The sequence below is a fragment of the Trichomycterus rosablanca genome, chromosome 26, assembly GCF_030014385.1.
Source record: "Trichomycterus rosablanca isolate fTriRos1 chromosome 26, fTriRos1.hap1, whole genome shotgun sequence".
Lineage (NCBI taxonomy): Eukaryota > Metazoa > Chordata > Actinopteri > Siluriformes > Trichomycteridae > Trichomycterus > Trichomycterus rosablanca.
The window spans coordinates 8,826,650-8,849,624 of record NC_086013.1 but is presented as its reverse complement, the minus strand read 5'-3'; the positions used below and the strand labels follow the sequence as shown (position 1 = coordinate 8,849,624).

The 22,975-nt window shown below is 44.1% G+C and overlaps 1 protein-coding gene across 3 annotated transcripts in view; it reads left to right on the top strand.

The window, feature by feature from the left end:
• garnl3 (GTPase activating Rap/RanGAP domain like 3) overlaps positions 1-22,975 on the top strand; it is a 123,603-nt gene that overhangs the window by 59,709 nt on the left and 40,919 nt on the right. For all 3 annotated transcript variants that reach the window (XM_062988774.1, XM_062988773.1, XM_062988775.1), the window contains exons 3-9: positions 1,752-1,826; positions 3,572-3,671; positions 15,816-15,934; positions 17,018-17,082; positions 21,772-21,835; positions 21,978-22,004; positions 22,780-22,855. In XM_062988774.1, coding sequence (XP_062844844.1) covers positions 1,752-1,826; positions 3,572-3,671; positions 15,816-15,934; positions 17,018-17,082; positions 21,772-21,835; positions 21,978-22,004; positions 22,780-22,855 — 526 coding nt within the window. The remainder of the gene's footprint in view (positions 1-1,751; positions 1,827-3,571; positions 3,672-15,815; positions 15,935-17,017; positions 17,083-21,771; positions 21,836-21,977; positions 22,005-22,779; positions 22,856-22,975) is intronic.

The window sequence follows — 22,975 nt, the reverse complement described above, 5'->3', positions numbered from 1 at the left end:
GAGTAAGAGAACGACTACTGGGAGGAGAGACCGATAGAAGTGTTTTAGACTGGTTTCCTCTATGGAAACACCTTATAGAGAATTGGACCGAATGAAGCTTTAAATGATTCAGCGAGCCAAGAATGATTCACTGCCGCCCATTATCAAATACACGTCTTGTTCGGATGGTATGGACAGAGGATGGTGCAGGCGTCTGTCCGATTCACACGAGAACTGCAAAACTAAAACATGCCCTTTCAGCAGGGCTTAATTTTTAAAGAAAACTGCGACATTTCACGGCAGCCATTGAATTACACTCATAAATTGAGTGGTAGTGTTTGATTGTTTGTTTATTAGGATTTTAACGTCATGTTTTACACTTTTGGTAACATTCATGACAGGAAACGGTAGTTACTCATTACACAAGGTTCATCAGTTCACAAGGTTATATCAGACACAGTCATGGACAATTTAGCACCCCCAATTCACCTCACTTGCACGTCTTTGGACTGTGGGAGGAAACCGGAGCACCCGGAGGAAACCCACGCGGACAACATGCAAACTCCACACAGAAAGGACCCCGGAGCCACTCAGGTGGCGCAGCAGTAAAGTACGCTAGCTCACCAGAGTTGGGTTTCTAGATGCATCGTATCGAAACTCAGCTCTGCCCTTCCGACTGGGTTGGGCGGCAGTATGAACAACGTTTGGCTGTTGTTCAGGGGCTTAGAGGTAGAGTCGGAGCATAGGTCCTCATAACTGGTACGACTGCGGCCCCTGCTGGTTGACTGACGGCGCCTGCACAGGGCTGAGGAATAACATCGAGGGGGGTGTGACCCTCCGTGCGCGGTGTCTCTCGGTGTATGAACTCGGCTCGTGCAGGTGAAAAATGCAGGCTGTACTGACTGCGTGCCGGAGGGGGCACAAGTCAGTTGAGTGGCGTCCTCAGTCAGCGGCAAAAGGGTCGAATCAGTATAGAGGACACAATCAGGGTAATTGGACACGATTAGAATAGGGATAAAAATTGGGGGAAAAAATAGATAATTAATAAAAAAAAGAAAAAAGAAAGGACCCCGGACCGCCCCATCCGGGAATCGAACCCAGGACCTTCTTGCTGTGAGAAGACAGTGCTACCCACTTAGCCACCGTGCCGCCGAATGATAGTGTGAATGGAAGCTACAACACACAGCACAGCTACCTTAAGAGTTAAATGTAAACCCAGAACATCAAGCGTCCGTGTTTTGACACGCCCTCCTCTGCGTCCACAGAATCGGTTAGGAGTTTTCCAGACTCAGTTACCCGAGTCGTGTTTTTAGCTGCTAACTGAACTGCTGTAGGATTGCTAGGGCCACCGCGTAGTCCAAAGTAAACGTAAAGCACTTGAGTGCTACACAAAATGACTTACAATTGTGACCCCATACAATCCAAGTAATTGAGGGTTAAGGGCCTTGCTGTGGACAGATATTAGTGGTTTGGGATCTGACGGGGACGTTTACAGTCTGTCGTTTGGTCTTGCTCTGGTAAATGATTGCACTCGGCTCGTACTTTCAAAGCCAGCCTAAATAAAACGTGCTCAGACTGTTCAGTAATCATTAATCATTTTTACAGCCCCAGATAAGAGATGGTGGTGACTAAAATTGGTCTGGATTAAGAAAATGAGTACGAGTACATGTCTGCAAAGCCTGGTTTAAATCGAACACACTCCTGCATGTCGCATCATTTCACACGGAAAACATCGTATCACGCTGATAAAAGTCATTTGTTTCTCCCCGCAGCTGATCTCCAGCGACGCCGACGGAGCCATACAGAGAGCCGGGAGGTTCAGAGTGGAGAACGGTTCGTTAGATGAGGTAAGGACATCGCTGTCTCTCTCTCTCTCGCTCACTCACTCACTTTCTCTCACCCTAGTTCAGACTGACAAAGCAACCAGCAACCAGTCAATCATTTTTAAGTAGCGCAAGTGATTTCCGGCGGAGCAAACGTTCGCAATGCAAAGCGGGCGGAGTCGGTGACGCAAAAAAGTCAATCAAAAGAATCAATGGCTGCGTCCGAAATCGCATACTTGAACAGTACGTACTAGATTGGAGGCAGTGCGCATTGCTCGGTCAGTAAAGCAGTACGCTCTTCCAGTACGCAACCGCCATCCTACCAGTGTCATGTGATGCATGACGTCACATTGCCTCAGTTCTCATTTTAAAATCGGACAAAATGAAGTCCGTCGTTCATAATGCTGCTCATAATGTTATTTAGGGTTGTACTTAAGCGTAACATTTTTAATGTTTGTCTTACCCTGCTTTCCGGCATCTTTCTTCTTCGCCACGAACGGCTTTGCAGCTCCAGTTGCATTATGGGATAGATTATCGGACCGTAAGTGTGCATCGTTTGCATACTCAAAAATGGCTGCCCAGGCAGTAGGTCATCCGGGTACTGTTAGCGTACTGTTTCATGTAAACTACGTATTCGGACATACTAACCTCTCTCGCGTACTGTTTTTGCGTACTGCTCAGCATGGAAGTATGCGATTTCGGACGCAGCCAATGTGCCGATTACCAATAGAGCATTGAGCAGAGCATTACGCGCATCATCTTCGCCACCATGAATCAGTACGCTCTGTTTTTGGTTCCTAGATGATAGATGAAGGAGAAACACATTGTCACAACATCAAACTTCCACAAATAGACGCCAGCTATCGCAAGGAACTAAAGCAGTTGTCATTAACATTAAAACCACCTCCTTGTTTCTACAATTACTGACTGTAGTCCATCTGTTTCTCTAGACCACTACAGAGCAGGTATTATTTGGGTGGTGGATCATTCTCAGCCCTGCAGTGACACTGACATGGTGGTGGTGTGTTAGTGTGTGTTGTGCTGGTACAAGTGGATCACACACAGCAGCGCTGCTGGAGTTTTTAAACACCGTGTCCACTCTATGAGACACTCTTACCTAGTTGGTTCGCCTTGTAGATGTAAAGTCAGAGACGATCGCTCATCTGCCTTCGTCGGTGGTCACAGGACGCTGCCCACAGGACGCTGTTGGCTGGATATTTTTGGTTGGTGGACTATTCTCAGTCCAGCAGTGACGGTGAGGTGTTTAAAAACTCCATCAGCACTGCTGTGTCAGATCCACTCATACCAGCACAACACACACTAACACACCACCACCACGTCGATGTCACTGCAGTGCTGAGAATGATCCACCACCCAAATAATACCTGCTCTGTTGTGGTCCTGACCATTGAAGAACAGCATGAAAGGGGGCTAACAAAGCATGCAAAGAAACAGATAGACTACAGTCAGTAATTGTAGAACTACAGAGTGCTTCTATATGGTAAGTGGAGCTGATAACATGGGCAGTGAGTGTAGAAACAAGGAGGTGGTTTTAATGTTATGGCTGATCTTTAGAACAGCCAGTCTACCTTTTGCATACCCTGAAGTGAGGTTTAAACCCAGTTCCCTTCTGCTGACACCCACACCGCCACACCATCACAGCTGATACTGTTTTATCACTACAGTTCACAAATAAGGAATTGTGCTTGATGGCATTACTATATAGGTGCTGAAACAGTTGCGATTTGTTTTCTGTGGCCCTCTTGTAGACGGCGGACTACACCCCAGGAACCTGGAGGAGAACGGATGTCCATCTGGAGAACCCAGAATACCACACCAGATGGTTCTTCAAGTACTTCCTGGGAAAAGGTGGGAGTTCCACTTCCAACTGCGGAGAGCCTTTAGGTCTTACAGAACTAACACGTCTGAAGGTCTGACGCACGCTTTCATTCATTATTTAATGCTGCAGCATTCCGTGGTCAATTTTGGCATTTTCTTTTTCTTTCTTTCTTTTTCTTTCTTTCTTTTTCTCTTTCTTTCTTTCTTTTTCACTTTCACTTTCTCTTTCTCTTTCTCTTTCTCTCTTTCTTTCTTTCTTTGGATTTTAATGTCATGTTTTACACACTATGGTTCCATTCATGACAGGACAGGTAGTTACTGGTTACACAAGATTCATCAGTTCACAGTCATGGACAATTTCACCTCACTTGGACGCCTTTGTATTGTGGGAGGAAACCGGAGCTCCCGGAGGAAACCCACAGAGACACGGGGAGAACATGCGAACTCCACACAGAAAGGACCCGGACCGCCCCACCTGGGAATCCAACCCAGGACCTTCCTGCTGTGAGGGCGACAGCGCTGCCCACCAAGCCACCCACTCACTCACTGACTCACTCACTGACTGACTTACTCACTCACTCACTCACCCACCCACCCACCCACCCTAATCAGGGTCGTGGGGGGTGCTGGAGCCCGTCCCAGCTCTAAATAGGAGCAAGGTGCACAGAAACACCCTGGATACATCTTAACACACACATCTAAGAGCAATTTTGTATCTCCAGTTCACCTCACTTGCATGTCTTTGGACTGTGGGAGGAAACCAGAGCACCTGGAGTAAACCCAGTCACAGGGAGAACATGCAAACTCCATACCGAAAGGACCCGGACCGCTCACTCACTGACTCACTGACTCCCTGACTCCCTTATCCTAATCAGGGTCATGGGGGTTGCTGGACTCCAGACACACCTTAACACACACACACACACACACACACACACACACACACACACCTCACCGCTCCACCTGGGAATCCAACCCAGGACCTATTTGCTATGAGGCGACCCCACCCAACACACTCACTCATCCTAATCAGTATGGTGGGGGGTGCTGGAGCCTGTCCCAGAGTCACAGAGAGACCCTGAACAGAGTGCCATCTTAACACACATCAAAGGGCAACATTGTATCTTCAGTTCACCTCACTTGCACGTTTTTGGACTGGGAGGAAACCGGAGCTCCCGGAGGAAACCCTTACAGACACGGGGAGAACATGCAAACTCCACACAGAAAAGACCCTCACCGCTTCACCTGGGAATCCAACCCAGGATCTTCCTGCCGTGAAGCCACAGTGCTACCCAGCTGAAAACCACTGTTGAATGTGCGTCACCAACATTCGACAAGCCCTCAGGAGGCATTACGTAAGAAATAGTCATGCTATTGGGATAAATATAGCCACATGGGCTTGGGAGTCACCATTGTCACCTAACAGTCCCCCGCTGCATCAGGATAAATCTGTACTTCAACATATTTGACATGGATTCCCACCCACCCCCGGCTTCTACTGTGACTCATCCACTCAGCTTCCTCTCATCACCATCAGCTCTCTTGTCTTCATATCCCATCAGAGCTTCTAACAGCTCTCCAGAGTCAATATTCAAGATTCAAAGTGGCTTTAACGTGATGAGTCAATCAGGAGGATGTGACAAGAGAGTTGATGACCTCAGGGTTTTTCAGCACACATTTTGCCCAAGTCTCAGGGTGTTTGGATGTTTTTTCTTGGGGACAGGAATGGTCATCAGGCTAAGGGACTACAGTCCAATGGCCTTCACTTCGAATATCATGATCCACTTGTTGCCTGGATTACCAACACAGGTCGGCCACGGTACGTTGTAGGTCAGATATAATATTGAGCAGCGTAAGGGGTACCTCAGGGTACGGTCCAGTCTCCATTTCTGTTCACATTCTACACCTCATTTTCAATACTCCCCACAGTCCGGCCATCCACAGACAGCGGGGTACAGGAGTGTGGGGAACAGCTTTCTGGAGTGGTGTGACGTTACCCCTTAGTCCCTTAGCCTGATGACCATTCCTGTCCCCCCAAGAAAAAGCACCCAAACAGCATGAGACTTGGCTTTTTCATGGGGACAGGAATGGTCATCAGGCTAATGGACTACAGTCCAGTGGCCTTCACTTCAAATATCACGATCCACTTGTTGCCTGGATTACGAACACAAGTCGGACACGGTATGCAAGGCTGCAAAGCAGTATGTCGGACATAATAGTAAACAATAGTGAGTGGGGGTACCTCAGGGTACGGTCCTGTCTCCATTTCCGTTCACACTCTACACCTCAGAGTTTTGATATTTCTCAGAGTCCTGCCATCCGATCCACAGACATTATCAGACATGTCATTGACGCCATTGCGGGGTGTATCAACAGGAGTGTGGGGGACAGTTTTCTGGAGTGGTGTGACGCTATCCCTCAGCCCTTTGGTCTGATGACCATTCCTGTCCCCAAGAAAAAGCACCCAACGAAGCATGAGACTTGGCTTTTTCCTGGGGATCAGGCTAAGGGACTACAGTCCAGTGGCTTTCACATTACATGTCATGATCCAGTTGTTGTCGGATTACCAACACAGGTCGGACACGGTATGCGAGGCTACAAAGCAGTATGTCATACATAATAGTGAGCAGCGTGGGGGTACCTCAGGGTACGGTCCTGTTTCCATTTCTGTTCACACTCTACATCTAAGATTTTAGATATTTTTTAGTCCTGCCATCCGATCCACAGACATTATCAGACGTCTCATTGACGCCATTGCGGGTTGTAGGATCAGAGGACAGTAGGCCGAGTACAAGAGTGTGGAGGACAGCTTTCTGGAGTGGTGTGACGTTATCCCTCAGTCCTTTGGTCTGATGACCACTCCTGTCATGCACACCAAACAGCATGGGACGGTACGCGAGGCTGCAAAGCAGTATGTCGGATATAATATTGAGCAACGTGGGGGTACCTCAGGGTACGGTCCTGTTTCCATTTCTGTTCACAATCTATACCTCAACACAGGTGGAAGACCTGCCTGAATCCAGTCAGAATCAGGGGAATTGAGGTGGATATTGTATGAATAATCCGAACTGGACTTAAAAGGCACAGCGGCACCGTACAGGAACGGTCAGAGTCGCCTGTATTTTCTCTGGAGACTGCAGATGTTATCATGGTGGTGGACAGTGTCATCAGGCAGCCGACGCTAAGCTCATCAGTAAAGCAGGAATAGCCCTGGGAGTAGAACTCAGTCTTCGGCAGAGGCAGCGGAAAGGAAGTTGCTGCGGAAACTCAATTTTATGGACGACTCCATCCGTCCCACGTATGCCACACTGGAGCCGTATCAGACCACCGGGGTGCGCTACAGAACGTCACAGGAACTCTTTTCTCCCAGCGGCTATCAATCTATATAATCGCTCGCCCTTCTGTAGCTGTAGGAAGGACAGCCAGGACATCGGACACTGAGAATATCAATCAATATTATGTGCAATATGTCCTATATCACGTGTAATATTACTCTTTTCGGGATGAATAAAGCTTTAGAAAATAGAAATGCAAGCTGAAATACCAGTATGCGAAGAGAAAGCTGTACATCAGAGTTCTCTGGGCCTGAGCCCATCTCAGATGGACCGAAAGACAGTGGAAACGTACACCGATCAGCCATAACATTAAAACCACCTCCTTGTTTCTACACTCACTGTCCATTTTATCAGCTTCACTTACCATATAGAAGCACTTTGTAGTTCTACAATTACAGACTGTAGGCCATCTGTTTTTCTGCATCAGTGGTCAGGACCCCCACAGGACCACTATTTAGGTGGTGGATCATTCTCAGCACTGCACTGACATGGTGGTGGTGTGTTAGTGTGTGTTGTGCTGGTATGAGTGGATCTGACACAGCAGCGCTGCTGGAGTTTTTAAACACCTCACTGTCACTGCTGGACTGAGAATAGTCCACCAACCAAAAACATCCAGCCAACAGCGCCCCATGGGCAGCGTCCTGTGACCACTGATGAAGGTCTAGAAGATGACCGACTCAAACAGCAGCAATAGATGAGCGATCGTCTCTGACTTTACATCTACAAGGTGGACCAACTAGGTAGGAGTGGACAGTGGACACTAACACACCACCACCATGTCAGCGTCACTGCAGTACTCAGAATGATCCACCACTTGAATAATACCTGCTCTGAACATTGAAGAACAGGGTAAAAAGGTATGCAGAGAAACAGACGAACTACAGTCAGTAATTGTAGAACTACAAAGTGCTCCTATATGGTAAGTGGAGCTGATGAAATGGACAGTAAATGTAGAAACAAGGAGGTGGTTGTAATGTTATGGCTGATCGGTGTAAGTTCGATGTCTTAATAGAATCCTCTCTACTTAGGCAGCTGCCTAGATAGGGAGCAGGCAGCAAGGCAACTCACTAGGTTTTCGAACAGACCCATCGTTACCCTTCCCGCTGAGGCTCATGGTAATCTTAGGCTCGTGTGCATTTGGTGTAACTCTGGATAAACGTTGCTGACGCTGCCTTAGGGAATCTAAGCGGTGTTATCGGCTGGTCAGGCATCTACACAGACTACAGGGTGGGCCATTTTTATGGCTACACCTAAATAAAATGGGAATGGTTGGTGATATTAACTTCCTGTTTGTGGCACATTAGTATATGGGAGGGGGAAAACTTTTCAAGATGGGTGGTGACCATGGCGGCCATTTTGAAGTCGGCCATTTTGGATCCAACTTTAGTTTTTTCAATGGGAAGAGGGTCATGTGACATCAAACTTATTGAGAATTTCACAAGAAAAACAATGGTGTGCTTGGTTTTAACGTAACTTTATTCTTTCATGAGTTATTTACAAGCTTCTCTTTGTTTACAGCCATTGACATGTCGCAGAGGTTAACACGTGAGGAGCGGATAGAAATTGTGTTGATGTCTGGTGAACGCAGTACCCGGGTCATTGCAGCAGATTTCAATGCAAGACACCCTACGAGACCACCCATCTCCCATGCTACAGTTAGCAAACTGCTTGATAAGTTTCGTGAAACTGGTTCAGTGTTGGATTTGCCAAAATGTGGACGCATGAAAACTGTCACTAATGAAGAAACATCAGTGGCTGTCCTAGCTTCATTCTGCAAGAGCCCACAGCGTAGCACCCGCCGAATGTCACTGGAGAGTGGCATCAGTTGAACATCCCTTCGGTGGATATTAGCTACTCACAAATGGCACCCTTACAAACTCCAGCTGCTGCAGCATCTCAACGAGGATGACCCAGATCGGCGCACTGAATTTGCAGAATGGGCAAAACAAAAATTGGAACAGGACCCTCAGTTTACACAGAACATTTTGTTCAGTGATGAGGCAAACTTTTATGTGAATGGTGAAGTTAACAAACAAAACCACCGCTATTGGTCTGACACTAACCCACATTGGATAGATCCCTCCAAGACTGTTGGAACACAAAAATTGATGGTATGGTATATGGGGTACAAAGATAGTGGGGCCTTTCTTCATCAATGGAAACCTCAAGGCCACTGGATATTTGAAATTGCTACATGATGATGTGTTTCCCTCTTTATGCACTGAAGCTGGCATGTTCCCTGAGTTTTTCCAGCAAGATGGTGCACCACCACATTATGGGTGTCAGGTCCGAGCATTCCTAGATGAACAGTTTCCTGGAAAGTGGATTGGTCGTCGTGGGCCAGTTTATCTTTGGGGTCGTCTGAAGGCAATTGTCTATGCTGTGAAGATACGAGATGTGCAGCACCTGAAACTACGGATACTGGAAGCCTGTGCTAGCATTTCTTCTGCGGTGTTGCCATCAGTGTGTGAAGAGTGGGAGAAGAGGGTTGCATTGACAATCCAACACAATGGGCAGCACTTTGAACACATTTTATAAGTGGTCAGAAACTTGTAAATAACTCATGAAAGAATAAAGTTACGTTAAAACCAAGCACACCATTGTTTTTCTTGTGAAATTCTCAATAAGTTTGATGTGTCACATGACCCTCTTCCCATTGAAAAAACTAAAGTTGGATCCAAAATGGCCAACTTCAAAATGGCTGCCATGGTCACCACCCATCTTGAAAAGTTTTCCCCCTCCCATATACTAATGTGCCACAAACAGGAAGTTAATATCACCAACCATTCCCATTTTATTTAGGTGTATCCATATAAATGGCCCACCCTGTAGAATGGCTGAACAGCCTAGCCATTAGGAGGTGCACTTGTCAGTGTGCTCTCGGTGACTGTCCCAAGCCCAGACCCCTGTTGCTCCTAAACATCGATGCTCGTTTGATTTGTAGAGCCGACGCGCCAAACGCTACACCACAGCACGTTGCTGTTAGACAACACAAACCGGCTGCACACTTTTGGCAAACTGACACACCTAATTTCCACATCGAGAACATCTGACCGAGCGTCAAGTCTTCACGGCTTCGTGTTCATTAGCACCGTCAGAACAACCTGCGAGAATCAAAGAATAGCCTTTCCTTTTCTCCGCTTCTGTTCTCAGTCTGACACACACAGCTCCTCACGGCACACGCTCGTCGCTACGGCATGCTCTGAATGCAGATGACTGAATTACGCCTCCCTAATTCGTTTAAAGCCCCGCACGGTTGCGAGAGGGAAGGGTGGGCGGTGACGGTGAAAACTAAACAGATCCTCGTCCTGTAATTGGATTTCGACGTCTCCTGGACCCGCGCTCCAGTGCTTCTGTCCAACGTGAGCTTGTATGGGGGAATAGGGACAGTAGTAGCCTTATAGGTAGGGATCGGTTGGAAGATTGCGGGTTTGGATCCCAGCTGTGTCATGCAGCCAGTGTTGGGTTTTTGAGCAATGAGCTTAACCTTGTCTGCTGTCCAGGAATCACTGGGTACAATGCAGTAATATACCTGGACAGGACTCCAATACATCCTCCTTTCTACTCAGACATAAGCAATCACACCCGACCAGCTGATAGCACCGCTTGGGATTTGAACCCAGCATATTCAAGAGCCATAATATCCACATGATTTCTATTTTAATATAAAAACAAACTTGTTACAGTGATTCAAATATTCAGAGTTAAAGGTGCCAACCTGATAAGGAGCTTCACCATTTTAATGTGCAAGTTCGTCAGATTAGAAGGTCCAAATGCGGCTGTACAGAGCTGGAGCATGCACACCGAGGGTGGGTCGGGATGTGTTTCGAATCGGCGTTCTTACTCTGTACAGGCCGTACCTGCACTCTCAAAAATCCAGCTGGGCTGGGCAGCTACATGAACAACGATTGGCTGTTGTTCAGAGGGTGGGACGGGCCAGACCAGGGCAGGGTTCCTCATAACTGGTGCAATTACGACCTCTGCTGGCTGATTGACGGAACAATGCCGATCCTCCGACTCCCTCTTTTCGCCTGCACGGGGCGAGTTCATATGCAAATCAGCCTTGTGCACGAGCCGCATATGAACTCGCCCCGTGCAGGTGAAAAGAGGGGGTCGGATGGGGCGTGGGTCAGTTGCGAAGCTCCTCAGTCAGCGGTGGAGGGTTGTATTGGTAGAGGTGAAGCGCAACCTCTAATTTCTACATTAACTGGACCTGTAATGTGATGCTCTTCATCCAAGATCGTAAACTATATAAAGAAACGATCGAACATTAAATCAGGGTACTTGGATACGACTAGATTGGGGGGGACTGGGGAACACATGGGTCTTACATTCAGTCTAAAGCGAGCACAACATTCCACAATAGGAGCACATTACCATAGTGATGGTGAAGCGACGATGTGACGATATTTTGCTGCATCAGGGTCTGGGTGACTTGCCATACTTGACAGATCCGCTCACCCACCAGAGCACTCGGAGGAAAATGGCCAGTCATAAATCTAACATGAAGCACCAGCACAATCGAGTTATGTAACAAGACATTGATCCAAAGCACGAGCGCAGCTCCCTTCTAAATGGCTTAAAACTAATCGAATTAAGGTAGCTGAACCTTTAATAGCCACTTTATGCTTAAAAAAACAAAGCAATTTCGCAAAAGACTGGGACAGACGTCCTCCAGAGCCATGTCAAAAACTTATATCCAGTTTTCTGAATAATTTAAATGTGCTTTAGTTTAAAAAGATCAGAGCCAGAGCCGTCAGAGCGTCTCCAAAACTGCAGCTCTTGTGGGGTGTTCCCAGTCTGCAGTGGTCAGGATCTATCAAAAGTGTTCCAAGGAAGGAACGGTGCTAAACCGGCAACAGGGTCATGGGCGGCCAAGGCTCACTGATGCACGTGGGGAGCGAAGGCTGGCCCGTGTGGTCCGATCCAACAGACGAGCTACTGTAGCTCTGTAAGAAGTTAATGCTGGTTCTGATAGAAAGGTGCCAGAATACACAGTGCATCACAGTTACAGGGCTGTTTTGCCAGCAAAAGGGGGATCAACACAGTATTAGGAAGGTGGTCATAATGTTATGCCTGATCGTAAACAAAAGGAGCTGTGAGCATGGTGAAGTCTATAACTACAATATTAATGGAACCACAAATCGTCTTGGGACATGCTTTTTTTTTTTTTAACAACGTGCACTTAGACTAATGATATGGGAGGTTAAAAAACTGCTGGATGACCTGAAGGCAGCATGAGCAATAAGCGAATCTGCAAACCAATCAGCTGTTAGACGAAAAAAGCTCGTTGAAGGAAAGGTTGGTCGGCCCATCTCACAAACACCAAACCCAAGATGTGGAGCTGCTACAGTACAGTGCAAACAGTACAAGGTAAACGTACTGTACATGTCATCAAAGGAAACATTAGCGGACATAGCAGAACATACTGGAGAAGGTTGATATCGCTCGGTCGGTCTGAGAACGGCACACGTTTGAGGAGGTGCACAACGGACAAAGCAGGGGAATTGCAACAAGGGAACTGGAAATGACCAGGGTAAAAAACAATGACCTTTATTAATACAACAATTCAGCCGTTGATCACATTGGACTGTGCAAGTTGAGTGGTGTCGAGAGGAACAAAGACTTCAATGTAAAGCAGAAGCTCTGAAGATCACCAGGAACAGCTTACCAGCACCTATTGTTTTACCACCAGGAAAGAAAATGCCACCTTATGTACATACGCCAACGTTGCTAGTAAATCGGGATCATTGTGTAGCGTTTTTTTCTTCTTCTATTTTCAACCTGGCATCACTCCACCCTTTACTTGTCCTCTCAGGTCATTAATTTGGGATTCTTACTGTATATTTGTGTATACTGTAGCATATACTGTATACTACACACTGCACTCAGTATATACTGTATACTACACACTGCACTCAGTATATACTGTATACTACACACTACACTCAGTATATACTGTATACTACACACTACACTCAGTATATACTGTATACTACACACTACACTCAGTATATACTCTATACTACACACTACACTCAGTATATACTGTATACTACACACTACACTCAGTATATACTGTATACTACACACTACACTCAGTATATACTGTATACTACACACTGCACTCAGTATATACTGTATACTACACACTACACTCAGTATATACTGTATACTACACACTACACTCAGTATATACTGTATACTACACACTACACTCAGTATATACTGTATACTACACACTACACTCAGTATATACTGTATACTACACACTACACTCAGTATATACTCTATACTACACACTACACTCAGTATATACTGTATACTGCATACTGCACTCAGGACATACTGTATACTACACACTACACTCAGTATATACTGTATACTGCATACTGCACTCAGGACATACTGTATACTACACACTACACTCAGTATATACTGTATACTGCATACTGCACTCAGGACATACTGTATACTACACACTACACTCAGTATATACTGTATACTACACACTACACTCAGTATATACTCTATACTACACACTACACAGCATATACTGTATACTACACACTGCACTCAGTATATACTGTATACTACACACTACACTCAGTATATACTGTATACTACACACTACACTCAGTATATACTGTATACTACACACTACACTCAGTATATACTGTATACTACACACTACACTCAGTATATACTCTATACTACACACTACACTCAGTATATACTGTATACTGCATACTGCACTCAGGACATACTGTATACTGCATACTGCACTCAATATTAATATATACTGCATACTGCACTCAATATATAATATATACTGCATACTGCACTCAGTACATACTGTATACTACACACTACACTCAGTATATACTGTATACTACACACTACACTCAGTATATACTGTATACTAGGGCTGGGCGATATATCGAGATTTTATAAAATATCGATATATTTTCATATGCGATATAAGATAAGACAATATCGCATATATCGATATACTGTAGATGTAACGTTCCAGTTAGATCCGACAGTTCGTCTTTCTCTTCTCCTAGTTTGTCTCTGCACATGTTCACCTGCCCCGCCCCTCTCCCTCACTGAACACAACTCGCCCCTCCCCACCGCTTCACCAGTAATTCCTGCAGGCAGCGATAGCATGGAGACGGATAAAGACGTGACAGAAGCTATCGAAGAGGAGCTGCTTACTAAGAAGAAAAATAATGACTCTTTTTGGAATTATTTGGAGATGGTTCGAATTCAAAGTGTCAGATGAGCAGCAGAATAATGTATTCTGTAGAGAATGCCGAAAACAAGTCCAGACAAAAGGTTCCAGCTCCGTGTACCTTCATTCATTTTTCACTTCAAATTCCAAAGTTAAAAAACAAGAAAACGAGTCGTTATTCGTTTTAAAAACCAACACAAGCGCATGCACACGCTGACATGCATGTATTTACTTCACATTAAGTGTTGAGAAAGTAATAATAACGTAACGGTGCGTCTCCTGTTGTTCTGACTCTTGTGTTTGTATATGTGATGTGCATATACTGTATTTGCTCTATCTGTAAAAACAAACATTATGGGGAGTGATTTCTGTACTGGATGTTGTACGTGGTTGTGTTAGTTTATACTGGATGATCGCCCGACGTCCGACACGTCATTTATTTATTTATCTTCTATTATAGTATTTCTTGTTGTCGGCCAGTAAACAACCAAACATTATTAAATTGCATGAACTAACTCTGCAGTAAACAAGGAGCAAACAGCAATTAAACAACAAATAAAGCTGTTAAATAATAATAAAGTGCATGAAGAAGAACGCTGATTAAAATGCATTAAATGTTGTAATAGTTACACAGTAACATGAACGATTAGTTATACCTGTATTACAGAACTGAGTTCTATACAGTAAAAGAAAATATTAATGTAAATGTTAATGTTGTGGCGACATATACATAAAATAATGTATAAAGTCCAAACATGGGGGGGTGGGGGGTTAACGAGGGGTTTACTTTAACGGGGTTTTACTTTTAATGTCACACAAGCTCAGCCGGAAACCGTGTCATTCCAACAGCTTCCCTACACACTCGCTCCCTGCGCCCTATAGTACACTTAACATTCTTAAAGGGCCAGACAATATATTTGTAATTCACATTAGACGACAGGAGATGCCTTAGAAAACAACTTTTTTTTTTTCTTAGAATAGCTCTTTTTTTTTTTTTTTAGGAAAAATAATTCTTGTGTGAAGCTTCCCCAGCATGAATATTAATAAAAGTGCCTGTAAAAAAATTGGAACATGTAGCTTTGTCTTTTGTTATTACCTTATGGGATAAAAAAATATCGATATATATCGTATATCGCCATTCAGAAAAAAATATCGAGATATAATTTTTGATCCATATCGCCCAGCCCTACTGTATACTACACACTACACTCAGTACATACTGTATACTACACACTACACTCAGTATATACTGTATACTACACACTGCACTCAGTATATACTGTACACTACACACTGCACTCAGTATGTATTGTATACTACACACTGCACTCAGTATATACTGTATACTACATACTGCACTCAGTATATACTGTATACTGCATACTGCACTCAGTATATACTGTATACTACACACTGCACTCAGTAAGTACTGTATACTACACAATGCACTCAGTATATACTGTATACTGCATACTGCACTCAGGATATACTGTATACTGCATACTGCACTCAGGATATACTGTATACTGCATAGTGCACTCAGGATATACTGTATACTGCATAAGTCATTCATTTGGGATTTTTGCTTTATATTTGTGTCACCAGTGCATCAAAACTACGTCGGCATGGACGCGGAGAAGAACCCGTTCTACTTATCTGTGGTTCTGTCAGACCAGAACAACCAGAGGGTTCCACAGTATAGAGCCATTCTCTGGTGCAAAACGGTGAGTGTGTGTGTATGTATGTATGTGTTGGCCAGTGATTCATACTTCCTACCAGTTCGAGTTCAAAAAAGGGGGTCGCTTGATGACTAAGTGGTATAACATCATTAACCCAAGGCTCTGTTTTTATACAATAAATCAATCCACTGTATGGTCAAAAGTATCAGGACACCCCTTCTAATTTTTAAATTTTGCTATATACACACTGATCAGCCATAACATTAAAACCACCTCCTTGTTTCTACACACACTGTCCATTTTATCAGCTCCACTTACCATATAGAAGCACTTTGTAGTTCTACAATTACTGACTGTAGTCCACCTGTTTCTCTACATACTTTGTTATCTACATCCTCTGTTCTTCAATGGTCAGAACCCCCACAGGACCACTACAGAGTAGGTGGTGGATCATTTTCAGCACTGCAATGACACTGACATGGTGGTTGTGTGTTAGTGTGTGTTGTGCTGGTATGAGTGGATAAGATAGCAGTGCTGCTGGAGTTTTTAAATACCGTGTCCACTCACTGTCCACTCTTATTAGACACTCCTACCTAGTCGGTCCACCTCGCAGATGTAAAGTCAGAGATGATCGCTCATCTATTGATGCTGACTTTACATCTACAAGGTGGACCAACTAGGTAGGAGTGTGTAATAGAGTGGACAGTGAGTGGACACGGTATTTAAAAACTGCAGGAGCACTGCTGTGTCTGATCCACTCATACCAGCACAACATTGAACCATTGAAGAACAGGGTGAAAGGGGGCTAACAAAGCATGCAGAGAAGCAAACAGACTACAGTCAGTAATTGTAGAACTGCAAAGTGCTTCTATATGGTAAGTGGAGCTGATAAAATGGACAGTGAGTGTAGAAACAAGGAGGTGGTTTTAATGATATGGCTGATCGGTGTATTTTTCATGGTCTGATGTTTTGCTACAGCCAGTGCGACATAATTAACATTGTTTTCTAGCTACGTCAGCGTTTTTTTGGATAAGACGACTGCAGATTCATTCATTATATTTTCATTATCAGCCCATTTACTGTCTGAGTAACTAATGTCCCTATTTATGTTGTTTTTTTTACCTGCAGGGTACACTCAAGATTAGCCTTCCCTACAGCCCTACAAAAACATTATCAGTCAAATCCATATTAAGGTAAGAGACATGCTCCTGTGGATCTCCACTGTACACACACACAAAACCTGTCAAATAAACATTGTACACTGATCTGCCCAACAACTGTCAGGGCTCTAGAGTGTGACCAATTTGGTCGCATGTGCGACCTAATTTCTTAATGGTGCGACAAAAGCAAATCTGAGGTCGCACCGGTGCGACCAGCCGCTCGAGGGAAAAAAGTGTCCGCGACTCTGACATCTCACACATTATGCCCATACCGTGGTCTAAACCAGGGGTTTTCAACCTTTTTGGACATGCGCCCCGCTCCGTGTGCCGACCGCGGACTTGCACACACACACACACCCGCACAAACTCGCCAGCCGCCCATCCCCCCACACCACCACATCACCAATCGCACAAAAAACATTGCGAAAGCTCTCGACAAGCCAAAATAATTAACGTTGTGCACATTATACACACCATGCAATTTTAATGTTTAAAAATACGTATTAATTCATGTAGATAATACATCCCGATCCCATGTGAGCCGATACTATGAACACATGATATTAACTTGTGGTTCACTTTAGTAAATCGTGAGCGGTTCTTGCTTTTGGTGTAGATGAGAGCAGAACACGTTACAGAGCCAAGCAGAGGCAAAAGTTCATAAATTACTAAGTTGGTTAGTTCAGGATCATCTGCTCTGACTGACTAAACTTTTAGCTCCACAGGCAGAACGAGTCTGACTCTGTTACCGCTCTGTGGTAATATACAGTTTAATTAAGCCTGAGCTTTATAAGGTAAGCGAGTCACACAGAATGTTCCGGTAACTGGTGTTTATTTAAAACCGCAACATTCATTATAACAGTAAAAGAGATAACTGTGAAAAGAAACTTACGATTCGCATCTTATGAATCGACTCATGACTCACTTATAGCGACCCTGAACAGAGCATCTCCGACACCTCTCTTAAAGACACACACACGTACTGTAACAGCACTCATTGTTTAGTCACCGATTTATCTCCACAGTTAGCCGTATTTTTAATCTGGATAACATTAAACGTGCGTTTGTGCGTGGTCAGCAAGACTAATCAAATGTGTCTCCTGTGGATGAAAAATGAATTGCTTTAGTTTTAAAAGTAAAAAAAAAAAATCTCTCATAATGCCACGCCCCCTGGACAGGCACTCACGCTCCCCCAGACAGGTATTGGCGCCCCCCCCTTTCTTGTTTTTGTTTGTTTGTTAAGATTTTAACATCATGTTTTTTACACTTTGGTTACATTCATCACAAGAACAATAGTTATTCATTACACAAGGTTCATCATTTCACACAAGTTTATTTCAAACAGTCATGGACAATTTTGTATCTCCAATTCACCTCACTTGCACGTCTTTGGACTGTGGGAGGAAACCGGAGCTCCCGGAGGAAACCCACACAGACACGGGGAGAACATGCAAACTCCACACAGAAAGGACCCGGACCGCCCCACCTGGGGATCGAACCCAGGACCTTCTTGCTGTGAGATGACAGTGCTACCCACTTAGCCACCGTGCCCCCCCCCCCTTTCTTGTAGACTTGTGCTTCAAATAAAGAACTTTATATTGACCAGTTTGTTAGTTATTTACAAGTCAATATTGCCTATATGGACAGCGATTAAAACAAAAAAAAAATTAAATTTGGGTGCACCTAAGAAAAAAAGTTAGGCGCAGCTGATAAACTAAAGCTACGTCTGTCAAGTCAGTGCATAGACATTTTGGACCTAAATAAGTCTGGATCTTGATCTGGTTCTATTTAAGCTTCTTAGAACCTCAGTGCTAATCAGAGAACCGACCAGCATTTGCATCACTTTTTTTGGAAACAAGGACGCTGCACACAATGGAAGTAAACAGTAGTAACACTCAGTACCTACTGTATACTGCATACTGCATATTACACTCAGTACCTACTAGAGATGCATGAGTACGGATACTAGTATCGGGTATTAGCCCGATACCGCGCTCATTAACTCGTACTCGTACTCGCAAACGAGGCTCCGATACTAAACATCCGATACCTTGTGCCTAGTGCACGTTGCTGCGTTAACGCAGGGATTTTCAACCTGTGGGGCGGCAGTGCCTGACCCGGGGGCGTGACATTACGAGATTTTTTTTACTTCTGAAACTAAAGCAATTCATTTTTCACCCACGGGAGACATATTGAATTATTCTCACTGACCACGCTCACACGCACGTTTAATGTTATTTAGTTCCGTTTGAAAAAAAAAACCTTCAAAATAGAGCTAACAGCGAAGATAACCGGTTACAAAAGCAGCGACCGCTGTTATAGGACGTGTTTGTGTTCAATACTCTGTTCACAGTGTCGATACAAGTGATTCAGGAGTCGACTCATTTTAAGCTTCTTTTCTCAGTCATCTCTCCGTGTTTACTGTTATAATAAATGATGCGGTTGTAAATAAACACCAACTACTACAGAACATTCTGTGTGACTCACTTACATTATAAAGCTCAAGCTTAATTATACTGGTTATTACCACAGAGCGGGAGCCGACTCAGAGTCGTTTACGATTTACCGAGGTGAACCACGAATGTACGTGCTGATAGAATCGGCTCAGATGGGATCGGACTGTATTATCTTTTTAAAGTAAATATTTCAATCAGCAGAATCGCATCGCATGTATGATGTGCACAACGTTAATTACGTGCGTTTATTAATGAACGTTTACGTTAGCTTGTCAGAAGCTTTCTCAATGATGTCTGTTCCACTGCACTATTTTACACTAAAAACTACACTATCCCATAATGATCCAGATTGCATCATTCTAAATAGGTATCGGTATCGGCGAGTACAAAAATACATGTACTTGTACTCGGTTGGGAAAAAATTTTATTGATGCATCCCTAGTACCTACTGTATACTGCATACTGCACCCAGTAAATACAATATAGTGAATACTGCTCTCAGGACATACTGTATACTGCATATTACACTCAGTACCTACTGTATACTGCATACTGCACCCAGTAAATACAATATAGTGAATACTGCTCTCAGGACATACTGTATACTGCATATTACACTTAGTACCTACTGTATACTGCACTCAGTATTTACTGTATTATGTATACTGCACTCATTACCTACTGCATACTGCACTTAGGATATACTTTATACTGCACTCAGTATTTACTGGATACTGCACTCAGCATGTACTGTATACTGCACTCAGTATTTACTGTATACCTCATACTGCACTCAGTCTTTACTGTATTATGTATACTGCACTCATTACCTACTGCATACTGCACTTAGGATATACTGTATACTGCACTCATTACCTACTGCATACTGCACTTAGGATATACTGTATACTGCACTCATTACCTACTGCATACTGCACTTAGGATATACTGTATACTGCACTCAGTATTTACTGGATACTGCACACAGAATGTACTGCATACTGTGCTCAGTATTTACTGGATACTGTATACTACACTTTTTATATACTGTATACCTCATACTGCACTCTGTATTTACTGTATACTGTATTATGCACTCAGCATGAACTGTATTATGTATACTGCACTCAGGATATACTGTATACTGCACTCAGGATATACTGTATACTGCACTCAGGATATACTGTATACTGCACTCAGTATTTACTGCATACTGTATACACTCCTTATATACTGTATACTGCAATTGGTAACCAATGTATACTGCAATCAGTACATTTTGCATACTGCACTCAGTACCTCTATACTTGTAGAAATAGCTAAGTGCATATGCCCCATGCTTTCTACAGTGGATGTTACACTAAATGGCCAATAGTATTGACCCTGAGCTTGTCGGACATCCCATTTAAAAAACAAATGGTATTAAAATAGAGTGACATCTGTGTGGTCTTTTTAGCTAGAACAGCCACTCTTCTGAGAAGGCTGTGGGAATTTGTGCCCATTCAGCCATTTGAATCGGTTGGCACTGGTGTTGGTCTAGAAAGCCTCAACTGATGTTCCAGTTCATTCATAACAAGCTGTTAATTAGGGCTGAGGTCATGCACCTTCTTTAAGCAGTTGCTGCAAAGCTGGAAGCATATGATTTCCTTTATTTATTTATTTATTTTTTAATTATCTATTTTTTCCCCCCAATTTTTATCCCTATTCTAGTCGTGTCCAATTACCCCGATTGTGTCCTCAATACTGATTCGACCCTTTTGCCGCTGATTGAGGACACCACTCAACTGACTTGCGCCCCCTCCGGCACGCAATCAGTACAGCCTGCATTTTTCACCTGCACGAGCCGAGTTCATACACCGAGAGACACCGCGCACAGAGGGTCACACCCCCCTCAATGTTATTCCTCAGCCCTGTGCAGGCGCCGTCGGTCAACTAGCAAGTCACACCAGTTATGAGGACCTATGCTCCGACTACCCCTAAGCCCCTGAACAACAGCCAAACGTTGTTCATACTGCCGCCCAACCCAGTCGGAAAGGTAGAGCCGAGTTTCGATACGATATATCTAGAAACCCAACTCTGGTGCGCTAGCGTACTTTACCGCTGCGCCACCTGAGCGGCGTATGATTTCCTTTATTAAACCTGTAAACAATCATTGTGTCTGAAAAACATGAATACATAGACTACAAGGGGTGTCCCAATACTTTTGTATGTATAGTATGTTAAAGGCTCCTCATTTAAATTCTGATTCCTGTTTACTCTGTTCCAGTGCCATGAACATGGAGCGCTTTGAGAGGGGACCTAGAGAAATCCTCAACCCAGAGATCCAAAAGGTGCAAGTCACACCCGCCAGCCGTCCTTTCTTTTGATCTTAACCTGAACACTTTGACCTCAAAACTCTTTCATGCCACTTCAGAAAGAGATTATTTTTAAATAGGTTTTAACCTGTGAACTATTTTGTTTTTAATTCTACAGGACTTGCTGGTGCTAGAGGAACAAGAGGTAATTCAGAGATACACGATTTATGGCCAAAACTATGTGGACACCTAACCATGACTTTGTTGGGCATTCCATTTCAAAACCATTAATATGGAGTCCATGCTTCTGGGAGGACTCATCAAGTTTAAGGACACTTGTAAGGTCAGGCACTAGTGCTGGACCAGAAGGCCTGGCTCCCGATCAAGCTTTCATCTCATTCCAAAGGTGTTCTGGGGAGTTGAGGTCAGGGCTGAGTTATTCCACGCCAAACTCGTCAAACCATGTGCTTACGGACCCGCTCCGTACACAGGGACACAGACGTGTCGCCACAATGTTGGAAACATAATATTTATTTATGACTTTATTTATAATATATAGTCATATCCAAGTACCCTGGGTATATCTCAGCTCCACTGCTACAGACCCTTACCTTGACTGAGGAGGACTGTACCTAACACGCACCCCCTCTTTTCATTTGCACAAGGTGGGTTCACACGGGGATCAGTATCAATTTCAGCACTGATGATGAATCCCTCTGGCCCTCCCAACCAACAGCACTAGACATTAGCCAATCATGTCTGTGTAGGCGCTCCGACGGGTGCAGGTGGGCTAGTATGTTCACTCGGTGCCACCCGAGCATATCATTTGTTTTGTCATCGATTTAACTCATCTTGCCAATGACTGGGGTTTAAAAAAAAAGGATAATCAGGAGTGGTGTCCACATACTTTTGGTGTATATGTAGTAAAGAATAAACTAGATGTACACATGATAACCAATTCACTATCGTTATCTCTACAGGGCAGCGTAAACTTCAAATTTGGAGTACTCTATGCCAAAGATGGTCAGCTGACAGATGATGAAATGTTCAGTAATGGTGAGTAGACTACAGATATAACACTATGGGTGTGTTCGAAAACCTAGGGAGCTGCCTTGCTGTCTTACTGTCTACATAGGCAGCTGCCTCAGTAGAGAGGATTCTAATAAGTCAATGACT